Source organism: Peromyscus leucopus, chromosome 15, assembly GCF_004664715.2.
Source record: "Peromyscus leucopus breed LL Stock chromosome 15, UCI_PerLeu_2.1, whole genome shotgun sequence".
NCBI lineage: Eukaryota > Metazoa > Chordata > Mammalia > Rodentia > Cricetidae > Peromyscus > Peromyscus leucopus.
The window spans coordinates 56,710,196-56,730,626 of record NC_051076.1 but is presented as its reverse complement, the minus strand read 5'-3'; the positions used below and the strand labels follow the sequence as shown (position 1 = coordinate 56,730,626).

The following is a 20,431-nucleotide window of genomic DNA, read 5'->3' as shown; positions in this document are numbered from 1 at the left end:
TTAATGAATGAAAATCTTAAAGACACCACTTCTTGAGGGAATCCACTCAACTCTATAAGTTTTTTTTTTTTTTTTTTCTTTTGCAGAAGAGGTATGGACTTTCCAGGCCTGTTGGATTCCAGAATCCATTTAAGGTTGATGGAACCCAAGCCGAGTGAACTCGGAGGCTGGGCATTTTCCACCCGTGCTGAGCTGGAGTCAGCAGCCTTCGTCTCATTCCGGCTCCTTATTCACTTTCTCCTTTCTATACCTGAAGAAGTTATCAAACGCCTTTACAGATTTTTGGCTTGGGAGAAGCAAATTTACTTGGGAGACGAAATAATACTTCAGGGCTCCCTAGTGCCCTCAGATTGTCCCTTGCCAACCGAGACCACAGCACAATAGAACAGGTTGGCGCCATTTAGAGGCAAAAGCAATTCGGAGAGCCTTCAAACATGAGGACCTGCACTTCAGTAGTAATTCGGCTCAGCCTCCTTTCTCGCATTCCTGGCCCTCGGGCCCGGGTGGGCGGGCTCCATTCACACCTTTCCGCGCCTAGCCAAGGGGAGGGGGCGGGGCGGGACCCAGTGAGCCAATGAGAGAGGCCTTGGTCACACGTCGCCGGCAAGCGGGCCAATGGGATTCGGGGGCGTGGTCAGGACCTTTCCCCCTCGAAACGTTTTATAGCAATTCGGAACGTGAGGCTCTCGAGCGCGCTCGGGGACGGCTGTGACCTCCGGGCCCGCGGCTCCCCACGCATTGCTGCTGCCCGACCCCCTCCGCCTCGCCGTCCGTCCCGCACAATGGAGTCGGTGGCCTTCCCCCGGCGCCCGGGCCAGGCTCCCTCGGCCTGCGCCCTGACTGCCGAGCGCGCCCGGCCGCTGGCGGACGGGCTCATCAAGTCGCCCAAACCCTTGATGAAGAAGCAGGCGGTGAAGCGGCACCATCACAAACACAACCTGCGGCACCGCTACGAGTTCCTGGAGACCCTGGGCAAGGGCACCTACGGGAAGGTGAAGAAGGCGCGAGAGAGCTCGGGACGCCTGGTGAGTGTCCCTCTGCAGCGCGCGCGGCTCCCCGGGAGCTCACCGCGCGTCCCTGGCCAGCCGTGTCCTCGGCCGGCCGAGTTGCCAGGCGCGCGCTTTAGAGGTGTCTGTCCGTGGTTTTCAGGGACAGTCAGTGCTCGTGGACCTGAGAGCCTTAGCAGCACCAGATGCCTGTCGTTTGAGAAGATGGGGCTTAACTTGAATTTTCACGGGAACAAACTTCTGCGGAGTAGAATGGAAGGAGGAAGTTGAAAGCACCAGATCTCAGTAGATGGATGAGGTGTGGAGATCGTTAACTCTGACTTGACACTTGGGTCCTTTCCAGGCGAGACTGAATCAAAGTTTCGTTATGATGGGCTTTGATTCTGGGAAATGTAAAACCAGGCTCTGGGGCCAGGTCCACTCTATCTCACCATGTCTATGGGCGTGAGGCCTTTCGGGGAACTTATGTTGGTTTCATGAGTGTGAATTGCCATAGTAATCAGTAACTTTGAGCAAGTTCCTTCATTTCTGTATTCTGTTTCCCCTTCTGCAAAGACAGAGAGAACACAACCTGTCTCTCCCAAGCTGCTTGGAAGAGTGAATAAGACACAGTTGTGAATGCACGTGGCTCCTGATCATAGGTCTTGCATTGAGAAGGAATACTTCTATCTGGAAAGGCCCCTCCCTGAAAGGATAGCACATTTACCAAAAGTTACACGATAGTGGTTCTCCCACTCCAGTTCAGTGGACCTACCTAGGCCTTAGCCGGGTACTTGTTTAAAATGCTCAGTCTCTCATTTCCCAGCAAGCAGAGTGCATGATAAAGGTCTATAATTGACATTTTAGCAAGCTTCGGAGCAGGTGGTTTCGGGATTCTATTTTGCCAGATCCAGTGAGTGCCGGTTGTGAGGGTGTATGTGTGTGTGTGAGACCAAAGTTTGCCTTATTGACTATGGCAGTGGTGCCCTCCCCTAACTGTTTGCTTTTGCAGCCAGTAGCTGGCTTGAAATCCAAGAAGTCATTTCATTGGTGAAGGAGAGTGGATGTTGGAGAAAGGAGTGGATTATGGCCCCATCAATAGGAGCAAGTATGTTTTTCCTGCTCAGGCCTGGCACAGTCCCCGTTGCCCGCTGCCAGGTTACAGCTATTGGGCAATCGTGTACTTCCTGGCTTTCCTTTCTTTCTCTTTCTACAAAGTGCCAGGGCCCCAGAGGCTCCAGGCTTGAGACAGCTGGGCCCAAGCTTTGTCAGGGGCTTAACTAGAAAATAGTTGCTTGTGGCTTGTGCCCTGGGTCTCTTGTTGCGGGGAAAATTGGGTGGAGGGAACTGGAGTAGCTGATAAACTGAGATCAAAGTTCAGAGATTCCATCAGCTCTTGACTGAGGTCACTGTCACACACATACACAGAGAGAGAGAGAGAGAGAGAGAGAGAGAGAGAGAGAGAGAGAGAGAGAGAGAGAGAAGAAGAGGGAGGGGAGGGGAGGGGAGAGGAGAGGAGAAATCACGTTCAGGCCTCAGTGGCTCTTACATCAGTTCAGAGAGAATTCAGAAGGAACTCCCAGGTTCATGTGTCTTGCTGTGTGCAAGGAGCCAAGATCAGCAAATGTAAAGTGTGCTCTGAAACTCCCCAGTCAGACCACCCAGGATTGCTGCTGAGAGTTTGTTCAGGGTCCCCCCACTTTCTTGGAAAGCAACCCTCTGCTGTGCTAATGATTTCTCAATCCTGGAGCGATGCCCTCATTCCCACACCCATCCCTACATCTTGACTGTTCTCCCTAAAGAGAGACCTGATGCTCGGATGTGTCCGTGGGGGAGAGGTGTGTCGACATGGGGCTGCTTATGTCTTCCCCAGATGGGCTGAGATTGGAGGGGGTGGGCTCAGTTCACAGGAAAGCCTGCTGGGTGACGTCCATCTGGAATTCCTCACCTCATCTCTAGCTTACGTCCCACTCACCACTTGCAGAGGTGGCTAGGGGGGGTCCCTCGGGATTATCTGCAGGGAAGGACGGGGAGGTAGGGCTACTGACTGCTCCGCGATGGCATCAGAGGAAAAACAAATATTTGCTCTGGATCTCAGACACATTCCTGGTATCCAAATGACATTTCCTCCTGCGGAGTCTCCCATCTCCCCCAACCAACCCTTCTCCCTAAAGAGAAAAACACCTGCTGGGGGCCCACCAAAGCCTTAGGTCTGATCTGCATGGAAGTCTCACTCCCTTCTAAGGGGTGCCATGAAGGCCGGGAAGGGAGCCCAAGTGAGTAGTTCTATGGGGTCTCAAAGCTCCTGCTTCTTTTACATTTTCAATTCTTTAGGAGGTTTTAAAACATGGGGAATCTGCTTCCTTCGTTGACAGATGAGGGATCTGAGGTCCAGAAAGGGGTAGTGATTTGTCTTCTGGCTGGGTACTGGCAGATCTGCAACACAAGCTCCAGACTTGTCCACCCTAGGTCTTGGATGACCAAGTGCTGAGTCTTAGTCTAGAAGTTAGCTTTGAGATGAGCCTGGGCTTGCCGAGGTGCTTTGTCATCCCATCGGCTAGCTCCAGCTCCCTTCCCAGCACTCCAGGCAGTGTTTAGAGTGGAGAAGTCACCAGGACCCTTCCCTCTCTCAGTACTGTGTTGGGGGACTGTGGGGGAAGGAAGGACACTATATTCCTGCAAAGGGTCAGATTGTGCTTCCCACTGCTTACCAGTTGTGTGACCCCCCCTTCCTCAGTATCCCTGTCGGTAAAATGGGGATTATAATAATTCCTGTGTTGTGGGTTTCTCCTGGGATTAAATAAGACAATATCTGTAAATCTTAGCACAGTGGCTAACACACATAGGGTTTTTTGATCCAGTAAGGGCAGCATTGACCTAGGGACTCCTCTTCTGGGCCTCTCCTGACCCAGTAAGGAGCATGGATTGTGCTCAGTCTTCTTGAGTTGAACCTCCATGGCCTCTGCTTTGTTCAAAGCCCTCATCTCTCATTCAGCCAACTTCAGAGAAGGACTCCTGCTGGCCAGCAGCCAAAGGCTTGTTGGGCAAGATGCTGTCCTCCCAGCCCCTCCTGCACCTGCCTGCTCAGCAACAGGGAGGGAGGCTGGAGGCGACTATTGTCCTTGGGCCCCAGCCAAACCACACAAAAGGGCTGGGCAGGGAAGCTCCTTGCTCAGGAACCTGGCAGAGTGGGCAAGGAGGAGGTGGCATTATATAGGACTAGGGGAGATGGCTTACGTTACCCACAGAGCCTCTTCCTGATTCCTGCCTAGTTCTGGGTAGAGTGGCAATCCCCACCTCAGCGGGGGCTGCCTAACCTAATCTCTCCCGCACTATCTAAGTGGGTCATCGTCCAGCTTCTTGCCTGCTTCCCAGACAGCAGCTTCTCCATAAAAGGCCAGAGAGGAGTCAAGGATGCTGGCTATGACCAGGGATGCCCAACTTGTACCATCTCTCTCAGCACCCAGAACCAGAGTTTCTGCCCCCCCCCTTCTTTTTTCTTCTAAAACTTTTTGATCACCTTCTGAATACAGATCATTCCCAATCTGAGCTCTGGGGGAGAGGAGGTGTTTACCAATGGGGCCCCAGCACCACCTCCTCAGGGTGCTGGCAAAGAGTGGGCACTTTTTAAGTGGGAAGGAATGGTACACACAATGTGGCCTATGGCAAGATATGGGCAGGCCCTTCTCCAGGGATGGGAGGCAGGGCTGGACTCCTCCAAGGAGCTTTTGTCTTCTGAGATACTAGTTTCTCCTCCTGTCCTGTGCATGAAGGAATGTTGGAGAAGTCAGTTTGTCTTTCTGAAGTGTTCACTGCTTGCAAATCAGGTCGGGGAATTAGCTTTCCTGCCTTTACCAACTTGCAGAGCTTTGGGGGACAAGAAAATTCACCTGGATGACTAATTTCAGCAAGAGTTATGCTCTGGCAGTTAACACGGCTAAGCACGGTGGCCTTGTAACAGTCCTTGTATGGCACCTTCCCGACATTGCAGTGACCCATTTCCGAAGAAGCTCTACACAGAATCCTGGAGCATGGAAGGGAACTCAGAGCTCCACCCTGGTCTGCCTGGACTGTCCTAGCCCACTGTCTTAGCTGAAAACCTCACCCATCCTTCCAGATTTGAAACAGTTTTCTCCTGGCCTGGTTTCCCATGCCCTTCCCAGTAAAGAAAGCCACTTTCCAGTGCCTGCCCCCGCCAAGCTCTTCCAGTAGGGAGGGGGTTAAAACTAGATAGCCCAGGAGTGGAGAGAGAGAGAGAGAGAGAGCTCAGCAGTTAAGAGCACTTGCTGCTCTTGCAGAGGACCTGAGTTTGGTTTCCAACACACATGCGGCTGCTCAGAACCATCTGTAACTCCAATTTCAAGGGATCCAATGCCCTTCTCTGACCTCCATGGGCATTGTATGCATGTGGTGCACATACATGGCACACAGGCATAACACCCATTTGCATAAAATAAAAATAAATAAATCTAAGCAACAAACAAACTAGACAACCAGTTAGCCAGATTATCCTAGATTTTTGTGCCTTGAGTTGCATGGCTTCAGACAGACAAGTGTGAATCGGGTGCCTGGGCTCACAGGGTCTGCTTAGCCAGCCATGTGTTCGTACACAGCATCATCGTTGGGCTGGTTTCTCCTTCTGCCTCAGAGTGTGGTGGCCAATAATAATAATAAATTAATAGTAAATTGATTTGGTGTGGGTAATCCACAGAGTAAAAAGACAGAGTTAATAATTGTGTCTGGGAGCTGAAGAGATGGCTCAGTGGTTAAGAGCACTAGCTACTCTTCCAGAGGACCCAGGTTCCATTCCTAGCACCTACACTGTGGGTTGGGTCACAACCATCCATAACTCCAGTTCCAGGGGATCTAATAGCCTCTTCTGACCTCCCTGGGCACCAGGCACACACATGGTGCACATACATATACATGCAAACAAAACACACAGACACATAAAATTAATAAATTTACAAAATTAAAAAAAAATATTGTGTCAGGACAAAGAGATGTCCTGACATGGCCCAGCATGTGGCCATCCTCCCTCTGGGCTTGGGTATCTGTCTTTAGATGGTACCCTCTTCCTAGGCTTCAGTCAGCTTACTTTTATCCTAAGGGACAGTCGCCAGTTGCCTTGCAGGTGAGAACAAAGGTCCCTAGGAATTAGTTCTTGTAACTGAGGTGGACTCCACCCAGGCCTGGGAGGGAGAGGAGCGGGGGAAACCCTATCTGGTCACTGGTTCCTGCAGGCAAAGATCACCCAGGGACTTGGCCAATAGGTATGTGTAATGAGAGTTCACTAGTGTACAGGTGGTAAAGGCTTTCTTGCACACGGGGCCCTTTCTAGCCTCAAGTGGTACTAGGTCTAATTGACGTTGACATGCTAGGGCTGGGAGAATTTGGGAACAGTGGCCGAGCCCCACCAAGGCAATGATGGATGAATCAGTCCTTCTTGTCTGTCACCCTTCTGGGGACCCAGGGAGGACTGAGAACATGCCTCCTCTCCTTCCTGGGATCTCTTAGGACCCACTGTGGTAACTAGGGGTTCGGCAGCCTACTCCCTACTCCTCTCCTGTCTTGTAAGAGAATAAAACGGGGGGGGGGTGGTGGTTAGAATTTCAGGCTTTCTAAGGTTAGAAGAAGTAGGTCTTGAGGTTTTACTTGTGTGCCCACTGACCATACCAAATACTCCTAGCACCCTCAAAATCTGTTTGGGGCACTCATTTCTTTTCACCTTTACCGCCCTTAGAGCTCTGTCCCTAAGCCTGTGGTGTCTGCTCAGTGTGCACACAACTGTGTAGCTAACGTCCGCCTAGACTTCGCCTGGGTGCATTTTAAGCTCTCAGGGACTCGTAGTTGTCTACATAGTGATGTGTGTGTTTACGCATGACTGTTTTTCCTACCTCCTAATATATTTTTTATAGCTCTTTGTCTCTAAAGAGTTCACAGTTCTTTTACTCATGGTCTGATTTTATGAACAAAGACTTACAGAGGAGAGAGCGAGCCACGCCGTCTCTCCTTCAGGGTGAGAAAAGTGGTGTGGAGAAGTGTGTGGGAGTACACCTCAGTGCTGAATGCAGGAGGGGTGTCTCCAAGTTGAAGGAGTATCACGGCCCGTGCCCTGCTCCCCTGGGCTGCGCCCAGTTCTAAGCCCTGGGATTTTTCTGCCTGGCTCCTTAGGGAGACATTAGTGAGGCTGGAGCAGAAGGTTGCAGCAGCCAGATCCCCACATCTGCAGCGTCCCCCTGCATTGGGCCTCTCGGGGATGAGGCTCCATGGTGACCATCTGCCATTGTCCCCCGTGCCCTGCTCCGGGGAGGGCTGAGAATGGGGCCTGCCCCCTTTCAGCGATGCAGCTTTAGGGCAGGATGGGGTGGAGGGCACGCCATCCATGGCCCGTTGCCGGGGTGACCGGGCTGTGGGCATTGTGAGCAGCGCCTCTGACAGGATTAGGGTTATTCCACATTCTTGTCAGATGGGGAGTGCAAGCCCAAAGAGCCCACTGTCCCGAGAGCAGAAACCATTGTCTACCTCCAGAGCCTGTGAAAGGGTGGATTAGAGGCCCCACCCCCTTGAGCTGGGGTTTCCTTTCTGGCTCCTTTTGAATCCAGAGGGGAGGCCAGCCCTCCTGGGAAATTGAATGAGGAGCTGTTTACCTCAGTCTGGGCCTTCATATTTCTCATCACTTGTGTGAAGAGGAAGTCTTGTGTTTACCATTCTGTTGGTGTCCTTGGCCAGAACTTGCCAGGAACTGCCTGGCCTGGGACACCCAACACTCACCCAGACTCTGCGGGCCCCTGGCATTTGTACAGCTCACTTCCCGGCAGCAAAGCGCCCCAGACTACTGAGTCCAATCAGTTTTATTTCCCAGAAAGGCAACTGAGGCTCTGAGAGGGTGGGACTTGCCCGAAGCCACCAGAACAGAACCTGAGAGTCGGGCACCCTGGGTCCCGGCTCTATGGTTTCCCATGAGTCTCTCTGGCTGTGCCTTGTCCGAGAGCTGCCACTGAATGATCAGGGAGACTGAGGCTGTTAGGTGCCGAGCTGCAGCGCCTCCGTTTCCTCTGTATCCGCCCTTCCTGAGGGCCCCCCACACCAGCTGGAGGGGTCGATCACTGCATGTCCCACCTCTACAGAATGAGACACTAAATCCCAGAGGACTGCCTATCTAGTTTGTTTTATTTATTGGTAAGGAAGGGGCATTCCTTACCTGGACTTCAAAGACTGCTCTGTGCAGGGTGGTTCCTTTGTTTTTCGGCGATCTTTTTAATTATGGCAAAATACATGTGTAAAGTTTGCCATTTTAACTAATTTTATGTGTATAACTCACCAGCATATTGAATATATCCACAATATTGTAAATCATCACAATAAAAATAGCTTTCTTTAATTTTTTTATGTAATGTGTATGGGTGTCTTCTCTGGATGTATGTTTGTGTATCTGCAGAGGGCATCTGATCCCTTGGGACTAGAGTTACAGAGTTGTGAGCTACCATGTGGGTGCTGGGAACAAACTCACATCCTTTGGAAGAGCAGCCAGTGTTCTTAGCTGCTGAGACATTGCTCCAGCTCTAAAACCTTTTTTTTTTAATTATCCCAAATAGAAGCTCTTTATCCATTAAATAATAACAACCTCCAATGCCATTCTTTACCCCTGTACTCCTGGTAACTCTTGACCTATTTTCTGTCTACCTCATAAAAGTGGATCTCATAGTATTTGTCACTCTGTGTGACCAGCTTATTTTGCTGAGTATACCTTCGTGGTTCAGCCATCTTATAGTAGGTATCAGAATTCCATTCCTTTTTCTGACTGATTAATACCAAATTTTGTCTATCCATTCACCTGTTGATAGGCATTTGGGTTGTTGTAATTTTTGGCTAGTGATTGGTTGTTTATAACAAATTGGAGTGCGGGACAAAAAATGACTGAACTCTGAATCAGGTTGCCAATTGTGCTGGTCAGTGACTATGACTTTAAAGAAAAACATTTAGCCTCTTGGATTTCCAGTTTCTTCACCTGTGAATAAGAGTGAGGGTGCTTTATTTTGTTCCCAGATGTGAGGATCAATTTATTTACTAATAAATAGCAGTAAGTTGCTCTTCACTTTCTGATGTACACCAGGCCCTCTGTCTGGCATCAAGGACCCAGTGCTGAGTAAATCATCCCAGGTCCTTGTCCTTGGGGTGCACTGTGCGTATTCCACTTGTAAATCCTAAAGCATCAAACCTCACAGGTGTGGGCTGTTACTTCTTATTCACTGGTGGACTTTGAAAATGAGACCATTGGTCCATGCTGCTTCCTGCTGGATGGACTGCACTGGACCCAAGGGAGCAAATTCTCTAGACAAGGCCATCTCCAGTTTCCTGTCACCTGCCCTGGTAGAGGTGGGTGGCTTCTCTTGGTACATTCTGTGGTTTATGTTGCTGCTACAGGCAGAGTACCAGGGTCAGGACTCATGGAACATCCTCAGGGATGCCTCTGCCTGCTAGGCCTTTCTCCTTAATCCTGGGCATCCTCTTTTCCCAGGTGGCCATCAAGTCAATCCGGAAAGACAAGATCAAAGATGAGCAGGATCTGTTGCATATACGGCGGGAGATTGAGGTCATGTCGTCACTCAACCATCCGCACATCATTGCCATCCATGAAGGTATAGCAGTGGGACATTTGGAACCGGAGGCCATGAATCTGTGTGTGTGTGAGTGTGTGTGTGTGTGTGTGTGTGTGTGTGTGTGTGTGTGTGTGTGATCCAGTGTGTGTATGTGTGTGTATGTGTGTGATCCAGTGTGTGTGTGTGTGTAAGTTAGAACTGCTAACATAACAAAAAGAAGTAAATATGAGCCCAATGGCACATGCCTGTAACCCCAACTGTGATGTCTGTAACCCTAACCCCAGGAGGCTTGAGACAGGAGGAATATAGATTCAAGACCAGCCTAAGTGGCATAACAGGACCCTGCTTTAGATAAATACATTACTCAAACAAACGAAGTTCTTTTAAGAAAGAAGAAGTTAAGAATGAGGAAGGCTTTAGAGTTGCAAAAGCTGGATTCAGAACCCTGCCAGATGCCTCAGAGCACTCATTAAGAACTGGGCCTTGCTGCGCATGGTGGCGCACACCTTTAATCTCAGCACTTGTGAGTTCGAGGCCAGCCTGGTCTACAGAGTGAGTTTCAGGACAGGCTCCAAAAGCTACAGAGAAACCCTGTCTTCAAAAACCAAAAAAAAAAAAAAAAGAAGAAGAACTGGGCCTTAGTTCCTCTTTACAAAATGGAATACTCCCATTTACATCACAGAGTGGGTGCAAATATCCAACTGGGTAGTGTCATCGAGTGCTCCATAACTGGAAAAGCTGTAGGTTTGTTTGCGTGTTTATAGATAGCTAGGGTCCTAACTAGAATCCCACACTTGCTAGGCAAATGCTGTAGATTGAGCTGCGTCCTCACCCCAGATTGCAAGCCTTTTGTCCTTGTTATTACGTTTTTCCCTAATAGCACCGCCTCCCAACCCCATGAGATCCTTAGCAACCCAGGGGAGGCCGAAATGCCAGAGCCTGCACCTGCCTGGGGTGTGTGGGTGCTGCTCCTCGCTCCTCTGTTAGCCAGGCCTCCTGAAGTCATCCTGTGTCCCTGAGTCACTCCCGCCATGGGCTTCCTCTGCCTCTTCTTGTCTCTCTTGGCCTCTTCCTCTCCTCTGACATCAGCTCTGGCTTGATCACTCTGGCTGCCCTCCTCCCTGTGGCCCAGACAACGTAGTGAGCAGGACAGGATGACGAGGGAAGAAGGGAGAACACCCTCCCACGTACACCTGTCTGCTTCAGGTCTTTACGTAACATCAGCTAAATGGGATCTCAGGGACAGCGGGAGGGGGAGCGGGGGAGAGGTGAGCCTGGGGATTCGTCTAGAGTGTTCTTCTGTCTGAAGATTCCTGGTGGGAAGAACAGAGACGTCTCTACTCCCATGTTTATAGGAAGAAAAAGGGCGACGCTATTGTTATGACCCCGTGACTTGAGCCTGTCCCACGAGGAACCCAGACAACTGGCTGAGAGGGCTAATTGTATTTCTCTTTTCTTCCCTCCGGGAATAGTGGGCAAGCCAAGCTTGGTGATTGGCAGTGTGCGTGCGTGCCCTCACATGCACAAACCTGTGTATATATGAATTCTCTCCATACCCAGTTTCCATTTGGGTCTGAGAACCGAGCTGATGCTCAGGGTGTGTGTGTGGTGTGTGGTATGTGTGTGTGTGGTATGTGTGTGTGTATGGTGTGTATGTGCAGTGTGTGTGTGTGGTATGGTGTGTGTGTGTTGTGTGTATGTGTGTGTGGTGTGTGTGTGTGGTGTGTGTGTGTGTGTGTGTGTGTGGTGTGTGTGTGTGTTGTGTGTGTTGTGTGTATGTGTGTGTGGTGTGTATGTGTGTGTGTGTGTGGTATGTGTGTATGTGTGTGGTGTGGTGCGTGGTGTGTGGTATGTGGTGTGTGTGTGTGGTGTGTGTGTGTGTGTGTATGTGTGTGGTGTGGTGCGTGGTGTGTGATATGTGGTGTGTGTGTATGTGGTGTGTGTGTGTGTGTGTGTGGTGTGGTGCGTGGTGTGTGGTATGTGTGTGTGTGGTATGTGTGTGTGGTGTGTGTGTGTGTGTGTGTGTGTGTGTGTGTGTGTGTGTGTGGTGTAGTGTGTGTGTGTGTATGTGTGTGTTGATGGTGCAGACACAGGACATTACAGTCACTGGGTGTCCGAAGGGTTCCTCCAGATTCATCTCCATCTTGCTATAGGGCTTTAGTTGATTGGGGCTGTGGGAATGCTGGGACAGACTTCTAATCTCAATGTTCCCCTAGATGTGCCACGCTAGCTCCTTATCTTCGTTTCCTAGCATAAAGGTTGCCTATAACCTGAGACCCACATGTGTGGCGTCTCAGTCAGGCGCCCCTGAGAGCCTGGGCCGCCATGCTCACCCGGAAAGCCACGCTGCAAGCCTTCTTCTGGCCTGGCCGCTGACACCTGGGCGTGGGGACTCCTCCCTTAGCTCCTTAGCAGAGGCTGGGCAGCACTGGCTCTGGGGCTGGCCGAGCGAGCCGGGCTCCTAGGACCCGTTTCACACGAGATGCTGTGTCATCGACAAGCATGTCCTGACACAGCCTCTGAAGGGCCAGCGGGAAGAGCTGGTTATTCTCTCCTTTTCTAGAGGACGGGAGCCAGGACAGTCTGGTGGTGAGACGGCCCCTCCTACACACGGAGATGGCCTAACTGCGGTGGGCTGAGCGCCAAGAAGCCAGACAGCCAATTAATTACCCCATATTTATTGATTGCCGCCGCCGCCACGTCTCAGGCCATACGCACTCCGGCCCTAGCCTGGGCACTCTGAATGGGAGTGAGGACTGTCTCAAGTCGCCTGTCACAAGGCAGGTCTCAGTCTTCAGAGCTGTACATGAGGACGCCGAATGTGGCGATGGGTCTCATTTTCTGAGCACTTTCTTGTGTGTCAGATACTGGGCCAGCAGGAGCTGCCGCTGATTTCTTACCTGTTTCTCACCACAGTCCTGTGAGGTTTCTGTTATCGTCTGCCCTCAGAGGAGGAGACGAAGGCACAGTGGTGTGATAGTTTGTCGAAGTTCATCCCATAACTCTGCATTCTCGCGGATAGATCTAGTAGAGACTTGACCCAGGTCGTAAGATGAGGAAGGATAGGGTCTGAATCAAAGAGCCCTGTTTTTGACCCCTAGCAGTACATCTTTGCCCTCCCGGGAGTTTGCAGAGTCCTCCAAAGCCTAACCTTAGCCACTGACCTCGCTCGCTCGCTCGTCCTGGAAGATGCTGAGCCTTCAAAGGCTCTTCTCCCACCCTTATTCGCTGCCCTGAGGCCCCTGTAGCAGGCAGTCCAGAGGGAGGTCCTATCTGGTTTGAGGCCGTGGAGGAGACGGTGACCCACAGCGGGTCAGTGCTCTCTGGGAGGCCTGACAGTCTCATTTCCCCTCTCCAGTGTTTGAGAATAGCAGCAAGATCGTGATTGTCATGGAGTATGCCAGCCGGGGTGATCTGTATGACTACATCAGCGAGCGGCCACGGCTGAGCGAGCGAGACGCCAGGCATTTCTTCCGACAGATTGTCTCTGCCCTGCACTACTGCCACCAGGTGGGTACCCACTGGTCCTAGCTGTGTTTGGGGGGAGGGGGTGTCTCTGGGGCTCTCAGGCTGGTTTAGACCAGGAAGGCTTCTGGACTCTCAGACCAAGGGATGCTGGTTTCTCTGCCTTTGTTCTCTTGGCCGCAGAAGGGCCTATGGTTTCTTGAACTGTGCCAGTGAATTTATGTATCCCCCCGACTGCCTGCGCTCAACTCTGTGTTAATTCCACTTTCTAGACTAGGTCCCTGTCTCCTTTCCCTTTGCTGGGGACATTCCCTGACTCGGTTGCCTTCCTCTTCTAGAACGGGATTGTTCACCGTGATCTCAAGCTGGAGAACATCCTTCTAGACGCCAATGGAAATATCAAGGTGAGCATCACTTCTAAGAGCTTCCCTGTCCCGCTCCAGGTTTTCTGTTCTGTCTCCAGTCAAGTAGCTGCAAGTGCTTAGGGGTCCCTGAAGTTAAGTTAAGCAAACCCTGGACCTCAGCCATCTTCCATCCCAACACTTCCTTCATGGATGGGGCACTGAGCCCCCAAGAGGAAGATCCCCGTCCCCCAGTGACTGGCAGAGGTTGGTTAGGCAAGAATTGAAACAAAGTCTCTGCCTTTCAGGCCGGTGCCTTTTTTGATGTCCCAAGGGTGGCAAGGGTCTAATCTAGGGTCAATTTTTACTCATGACTTTGGGACCAACGGGTACTGAGCCTAGTTCCCCTTGCCTGTGCGTTATACACGACCTGCGTACACAGTTTAATCTGCTGCGGTCAAGTCCCATCTTCCCTCGTTGGTATCACTTTCTGTTTCCCACAATTGCTGGATTCCCATGCTGAAGCAGCCAGATTCCTATCAGTCAGAAGTTCATGCCAGGGAGATAAGCCAGACTCGGGAGGCTGGAAGGGAAAGACGGAGAGAGCCGACTTTGGTGACAGGTTAGCCTGTCAAACAGCTGGAGAGGTGACACAGGCCGACCCCGCTCGGAATCTACTGGACCCAGGACAAAGGTCACTCCGTGGCTGCTGGCCTGTGTGTCCTGAGATATCCCGGTACTAAGTCTGTAGCCCTCAGCCAGTTCCTGAGGCAGGTAGGTTCCTTTGATGCTGGCAGGAGAAGGAGGCCAGAGGCAGTAAACACACACACATACTAGACAGGCGCACAGACTCTGTTGGTACCAATCATCAACGTCATTATAGGCTCCCCTGGCAACGGCTTGATAAGACGCCAATAAAGCTATAAACAAAGGAGCCAGAGTTTCCTAAACAGCCCTCCCCACCCTGCGCACATGACCCTTTGATGGGGTGAAGGGTCAGTAGCTCCGGGGTCCTTGCCTCCACCCCTAGCTAAGGATAGGTAGGAAAGAAGAGGATGGCCTTAGAACCTCTCAGGCCCCTGCAGTCACACATCTCAGGGAGTCCTTTGAGAAGATTCCATCTTCTGGGCTTCAACCAGGCCTGACCTTTGCCCTCTCCTCTCCTCTCCTCTCTCTTCTCCCCTTCTCTCCTCTCTTCCCCCCTTCTCTCCTCTCCTTTCTTCCTTTCCTCTCCTCTCCCCTCCTCCTCCGCCCCTTGACCATGCATGTTCACCCTGGGTTCCTGTCCAGATATGGGCAGAGATGAACCCTTCGCTCAGAAGGGCAGCTTAGGCTTCACATGGTCACTGGTTCAGGGCCCTCGCTTGCCTGTCGAGGGCCTAGGGCACCGTCTTTCAGGACCTGAGCTATGAGATGTGGGTGGGGAGTCCCTTTCCCCAGGATTTGGAGAGAGGATGGCCAAGAGCTGTGCACCACCCAACCTTGGGCATGACCTGTGCTTGTCCCATCCCTACAGATTGCTGATTTTGGCCTCTCCAACCTGTACCACAAAGGCAAGTTCCTCCAGACGTTCTGTGGGAGCCCTCTCTATGCCTCACCTGAGATCGTCAACGGGAAGCCCTATGTGGGCCCAGAGGTAAGAGCTCTCCTCCTGCCAGCATCCCTGAGTCTGGCTCATGCAGGTTGAGCTAGTTTGCTAGGTACGTCCTTTTGCAGAGCACAGAACTCAGGCCCCTGCAGGCAATGATTTGCCAAACCTTGAGGCAGAAGTAGAAAGCTGTCATGAGGTCTCCTGGTATCCTGTCTCATTGATTGATTGATTTTTGGTTTTTCTTTTTCTTTCTTTCTTTCTTTTTTTTTTTTTTAAGATTTATTTATTCATTATGTATACAGAAGAGGGCGCCAGATCTCATTACAGATGGTTGTGAGCCACCATGTGGGTGCTGGGAATTGAACTCAGGACCTCTGGAAGAACAGTCAGTGCTCTTAACCTCTGAGCTATCTCTCCAGCCCCCTGATTTTTGGTTTTTCAAGACAGGGTTTCTCTGTGTCGTTTTTGGTGCCTGCCTTGGATCTCTCTCTGTAGCCCAGGCTGGCCTCGAACTCACAGAGATCCCCCTAGCTCTCTGCCTCCCGAGTGCCGGGATTAAAGGTGTGCGCCACCACCTCCCAGCTCTCCTGTCTCCTTCTTGTCTCCTGGTTCTCCTTGTCTCCTGGCACTCAGTCCAGCCGCCCCACCTTGACCCAGAAGGATGACGAGGGCCTGGCCACTGCTCCTACTCTTATGGCTGTCCCTCCCCGGGGAAGTGACTGGCAGTATCCTTCCCCGTGAGCCCCGATCCCTCTGCTGCCTCCCTGGGTCACCTCTGGTTACACGGGGGAGGTAAGAGGAAGCCTTCACTGTGGCCTTGACATCTTCCATCGCGTTGGAGATCTGGACGGCGGCCCTCCCGTCGGGGGCACGTGCTGTGTCTTTGCTGAGCGCCCCTCGCCTCTCTCTTCCAGGTGGACAGCTGGTCTCTGGGAGTCCTCCTGTACATTCTGGTGCATGGCACCATGCCCTTCGATGGGCAGGATCATAAGACACTGGTGAAGCAAATCAGCAGCGGGGCTTACCGTGAACCCCCAAAGCCGTCTGGTGAGCGAGAACTGCGGGCAGGCTGGGAGCGCGGGGTGCCACCGTCCCTGTCCTTGATTCCTGAGACAGTGACTAGACGGTGGTGATGATGAAGGTCGCAGCCCATAGGAAGATTAGGATGCACCCCACTGTTCTCTGCAGTCTGAGACCGCTGAGGAAGCGGGGAGCTCTCTTCATTATACGCTTGCTTTAGAAGTGCTTTCCAGGGTCCAGCCCAATCCTGTTTGCTATAGTTATATTGCTTCTTATTGCCTTTGCCCTCCTCCTAAGAAATCTGCCCTTTCACATATGATGCAGAGTAGGAAGATGCAGGTGAGAAGAGCCTTGCTTTATCTTTGAGCACAGTCCCTGTCCTCAGAGGGAATTTCGGTAGAGAAGGAAAATACCGATACAGAAACCAGGGCCGATAAAGAGAGCTTGTGGGACAGAGGCAATGGGCTGAGTCTGCCTGGAAAAGTTGGCCTAGGGAGTGGGCCTGCACCTGTATGGAACCCAAGGAGGGAATGTACTGATCTAACCCAGAAACTTGAGCAGCAGCGTCTGCGCTCAAGTGAGACAGGCCTGCGACAGAGGACCTTGGGTGCCATGGCACTATCCAGCTGAAGCCCCTGCCTTTGTTTCTACAGATGCCTCTGGCCTGATCCGCTGGCTGTTAATGGTGAACCCTACCCGCCGGGCCACACTGGAGGATGTAGCCAGTCACTGGTGGGTCAACTGGGGCTATACCACCAGAGTTGGGGAACAGGAAGCTCTGCGTGAGGGTGGGCACCCTGGTGGTGACTCTGGCCGGGCCTCCATGGCCGACTGGCTCCGCCGCTCCTCCCGCCCCCTCCTGGAGAACGGAGCCAAGGTATGCAGCTTCTTCAAACAGCACGTGCCGGGAGGCGGAGGAAGCGCTGGACCCGGGCTGGAGCGGCAGCATTCTCTCAAGAAGTCCCGTAAAGAGAACGACATGGCTCAGACTCTGCAGGGTGACCCAGCTGAGGATGCCGCCCCTCGCCCTGGCAAAGGCAGCCTCAAGCTGCCAAAAAGCATTCTCAAGAAGAAGGCCTCTACCTCCTCAGGGGCGGTACAGGAGGACCCTCAGGAACTCAGCCCAGTGCCCGATCCCCCAGGGCAGCCTGTCCCCGCCGTAGCCCTACTCCCAAGGAAGGGTATCCTCAAGAAGTCTCGGCAGCGTGAGTCTGGTTACTATTCCTCTCCAGAGCCCAGTGAGTCCGGAGAACTCTTAGACGCCGGTGACGTGTTTGTGAATGGGGACCCGGTGGAGCAGAAGACTCCCCAAGCTCCAGGGCTCCTCCACCACCACCGCAAGGGCATTCTCAAACTCAACGGCAAGTTCTCACGCACAGCCTTGGAAGGCACCAACCCCAGCACCTTTGGCTCCCTGGACCAACTGGCCTCCCCTCACCCTGCAGCCCGGGCCAGCCGCCCCTCGGGGGCTGTGAGTGAGGACAGCATCCTGTCCTCCGAGTCCTTTGACCAGTTGGACCTGCCTGAGCGGCTCCCCGAAACCCCGCTGAGGGGCTGCGTGTCTGTGGACAACCTGAGGAGGCTTGAGCAGCCACCCTCGGAGGGCCTGAGGCGATGGTGGCGGGAGCCCCTGGGGGACAGCTGCTTTTCCCTGACAGACTGCCAGGAGGTGACAGCGGCCTACCGACAGGCCCTGGGCATCTGCTCAAAGCTCGGCTGAAGAGGAAGAGGCAGGTGCCCCAGGTTGGGGCGGGCTCCGAGAGGGTTTGCAGAGGAACCCCGGATACGACTCCTGGGGACCCTGGGGGAGTCCCGTGCATCGGGGGCTCCGTGTCTTCAGCCTGCTAGACCGGGAAGATGAGAAGGGAGGTGGTCCTGATGCGAGAGGGAGTGGGAAGGACCCATAGAATCCAGGCTGCCCGGCTGCTGTAGTGGGGCCACAGAGGCCGGAGGAGCCCCGTGATGTGTCTACCTCCTTTGTGTCCGTCAAGTGTTAACCCATCGTGCACTTTCCCACCTGTCCCCCCCGCCTGTGTCGGGGTGCGTCTTCACCCAAGTTCCTGTTCCCGCCAGCCACCAGAGTTAGAGCCCTGAAGTGTCAGGGGTAATCGGGAGTAGCCTTCCCTCCCAGCAGCCGCTGGGTCCCATCTCCCGAACCGGAGCCTCCCAGAGTCCCTCACTGCTGTGGATCTCGGAGACCTGGAGAGGCCAGGGCTGCTGTCCGACTTCATCTCAAGGGGCCCAGATGCCTCCGGACCCCACCTGAGACCTCAAAGACTTGAGCTTCTGCCTTGAAGCTGCTCCTGCTGTCTACACTGTGGGTGGATGTGTCTATTTCTCAGGCTAACAGGACCTAAAATGTGCTGATTTATTTATTTTTTTTCCTCTTTTTTTTTTTTTTAAGTGAATTTTGCTGCTTTCAGTAATGTGAATGCTGTGTTCTGGGGAAAACCACCGGGCCATTGAAGTTTATGTACAGAAGTGTTTGGCAATGATCTCCCTCTCTAATGGGTTCGGGAGGAGGCGGGGCTGGCTTTTTCAAACTTCGGTTCTGAGCACTGGATTGGCTGTCTGGGCCCTTCACACCCGAAGCTGGCCATCCTCCCTCTTCTGTGGCCAAATAAACCTCAATCCATTAAAACCGGCATGATGAACTGGAAAAACAATCTCTGGTTCTCTTTGGTGACCTGGGTTCACATCTTTGAGCCTTTCTGATACTTTCCTCTTGGGCTGCCACAGGTAGGACACAGACTGCTTAGTCAAAATAGGACAAAGGGATTTGGAGGTGCGGCTGGGTGGTCAGAATGTTGTTTAATGTGGACTCGAAGTCCCTAGCAAAAGAAATAAAAAAACAAAACACAAAACAAAAAACCCTCTCCAAAGCGCCCAGTCCACCTGTAGTCCACCTCTTAGGCATTCTAGTAGAAATGCCTTGGCCGGGGATCCCAGATTCTTCTTTGCTTCCCTAGTACTCAAGGAAGAAATGGGTCAGGTGGATCTGTCAGGCGGACTCCCTTGCCTAGCGCCCTCCCGGTCTGCTCCCCTCCCCCACTGGCCGGTGCCCTGCCCCCTGAAGACCTGACCCACAGCTTTTATTCCCTCTACAGAAACTCCCTTTCCTCCAGTACTGAACGGTTTCTCGCCTGGCCCTCGCTCCCGAGTCTGGGTGGAAGTGAAGAATGCTTGGAATGTCCACCCTCCCTGGACGGCCCCTCGGCCCCCTGCAGAGCTGTCCCAGCGGCCTGTTCCATTGAGAAACTGCTGGACTCTGGGACTGGCTGAGAGGGAGGACCGAGCACAAAGTGCAGACCAGCCGCTGGTTGGCTTCGGTTCCAAGCTGGCTCGCTCCCCACCCCCACCCCTGACCTACTCTGGTATTCACCCCCTAATCTCCCCGTTCTGGCTGGCTCCAGTTTTCTAGCTAGACAGCCCACCTGTGCCAGGAGTATGGGGCATTTGCCAGATGAAGACTTGGGTCTCCCTCATTATACCTTGAGAAAGGTCACAGCCTGGGGACCAAGACAGGTAGGGCGGGTCCACCCTGGGAGTAAGGCAGGATAGTACACAGGAACCTATTGCTTGAGTGACAGCAGATGGGCTTGAGGTCCCAGGACTGGGCTAAGCTTGAGTAAACCCCAGAAAAACAGCCTGGGCCTTCACCCCCAAGAAGGGGACGTCCCACGGTGGCGCATGCCACGCCATGAAGGTTGTTTCCTCCCCTTTGCGGCCTGCAGCAAGCATGGGGTGTGCTGAAGTGTGGCAGACAGCATTGTGTTGTGGTCAGGCTGGGGCAGGCAGTCCATGGGCTCACAAGAAAATTAAACTCAGTGAAAATGATTCAGGAAACACTGATGGGAAAATTAGGTGAAGGAAAGAAGTGCATCCTGGGAGATAATAGAGGCTGCTGTTGATTTTTATTTTATTTATTTGGTTTTGATGTTTGGGATCAAACTTGGAGCTGTGTTAGGCCAACATTAGATCACTGAGCTGCAATTCTTGTTTATTCGTGATAAGGCCTCAGCCTGCCTCCTTATCCCTCCTCTGCCAGGACCAGCATCCCAGGCTTGTAGCATCCTCCTGCATCAGGTACTCCCTGCATAGTGCCCGTTCCATGCCCTCAAGAGCTCTGTTACATCCTTGCGAGTCTGGTATTATTGATCCTCATTTTGCAGAAGAAACAGACATTTGAAACATACATTCACATCCTGGGAACCCACACTTCAACCCCAGATCTGTGAAAAGTCACACCTTGGTGGACAGGGAGCCAGAGCGGCACATACCAGGGAGCATCCGTTACATGCGGTGCTCTTGGCCAGGCACAAGAGCTGAAAAAATTTCCTCTCCTGGAAACGCCCTCCCTTGGTCCCCACAAGGCCAAGAAGGAAATGGGGAAGATGAGGGAGAGGCAAAAGGAATTGGGGGGGG

General features: G+C 52.6%; 1 protein-coding gene across 1 annotated transcript; it reads left to right on the top strand.

Annotated features, from left to right (window-relative positions):
• The first annotated feature begins 669 nt into the window (after positions 1–669).
• Positions 670–18,669, top strand: Nuak2 (NUAK family kinase 2). The gene is made up of 7 exons (XM_028876533.2): positions 670–1,025; positions 9,508–9,628; positions 12,948–13,099; positions 13,393–13,458; positions 14,912–15,031; positions 15,901–16,033; positions 16,660–18,669. Exons 1-7 carry the CDS (start codon positions 783–785, stop codon positions 17,724–17,726), a joined length of 1,902 nt encoding a protein of 633 aa, XP_028732366.1. The 5' UTR covers positions 670–782; the 3' UTR covers positions 17,727–18,669.
• The last annotated feature ends 1,762 nt before the right edge of the window (positions 18,670–20,431 follow it).

Bases quoted from the DNA above. Each gene is read 5' to 3' on its own strand.
- Nuak2 (XM_028876533.2), top strand. From the start codon at position 783: ATGGAGTCGGTGGCCTTCCCCCGGCGCCCGGGCCAGGCTCCCTCGGCC. The intron at 13,459-14,911 runs GTGAGCATCACT...CCATCCCTACAG, and splicing joins ACGCCAATGGAAATATCAAG to ATTGCTGATTTTGGCCTCTC. The intron at 16,034-16,659 runs GTGAGCGAGAAC...TTGTTTCTACAG, and splicing joins TGAACCCCCAAAGCCGTCTG to ATGCCTCTGGCCTGATCCGC.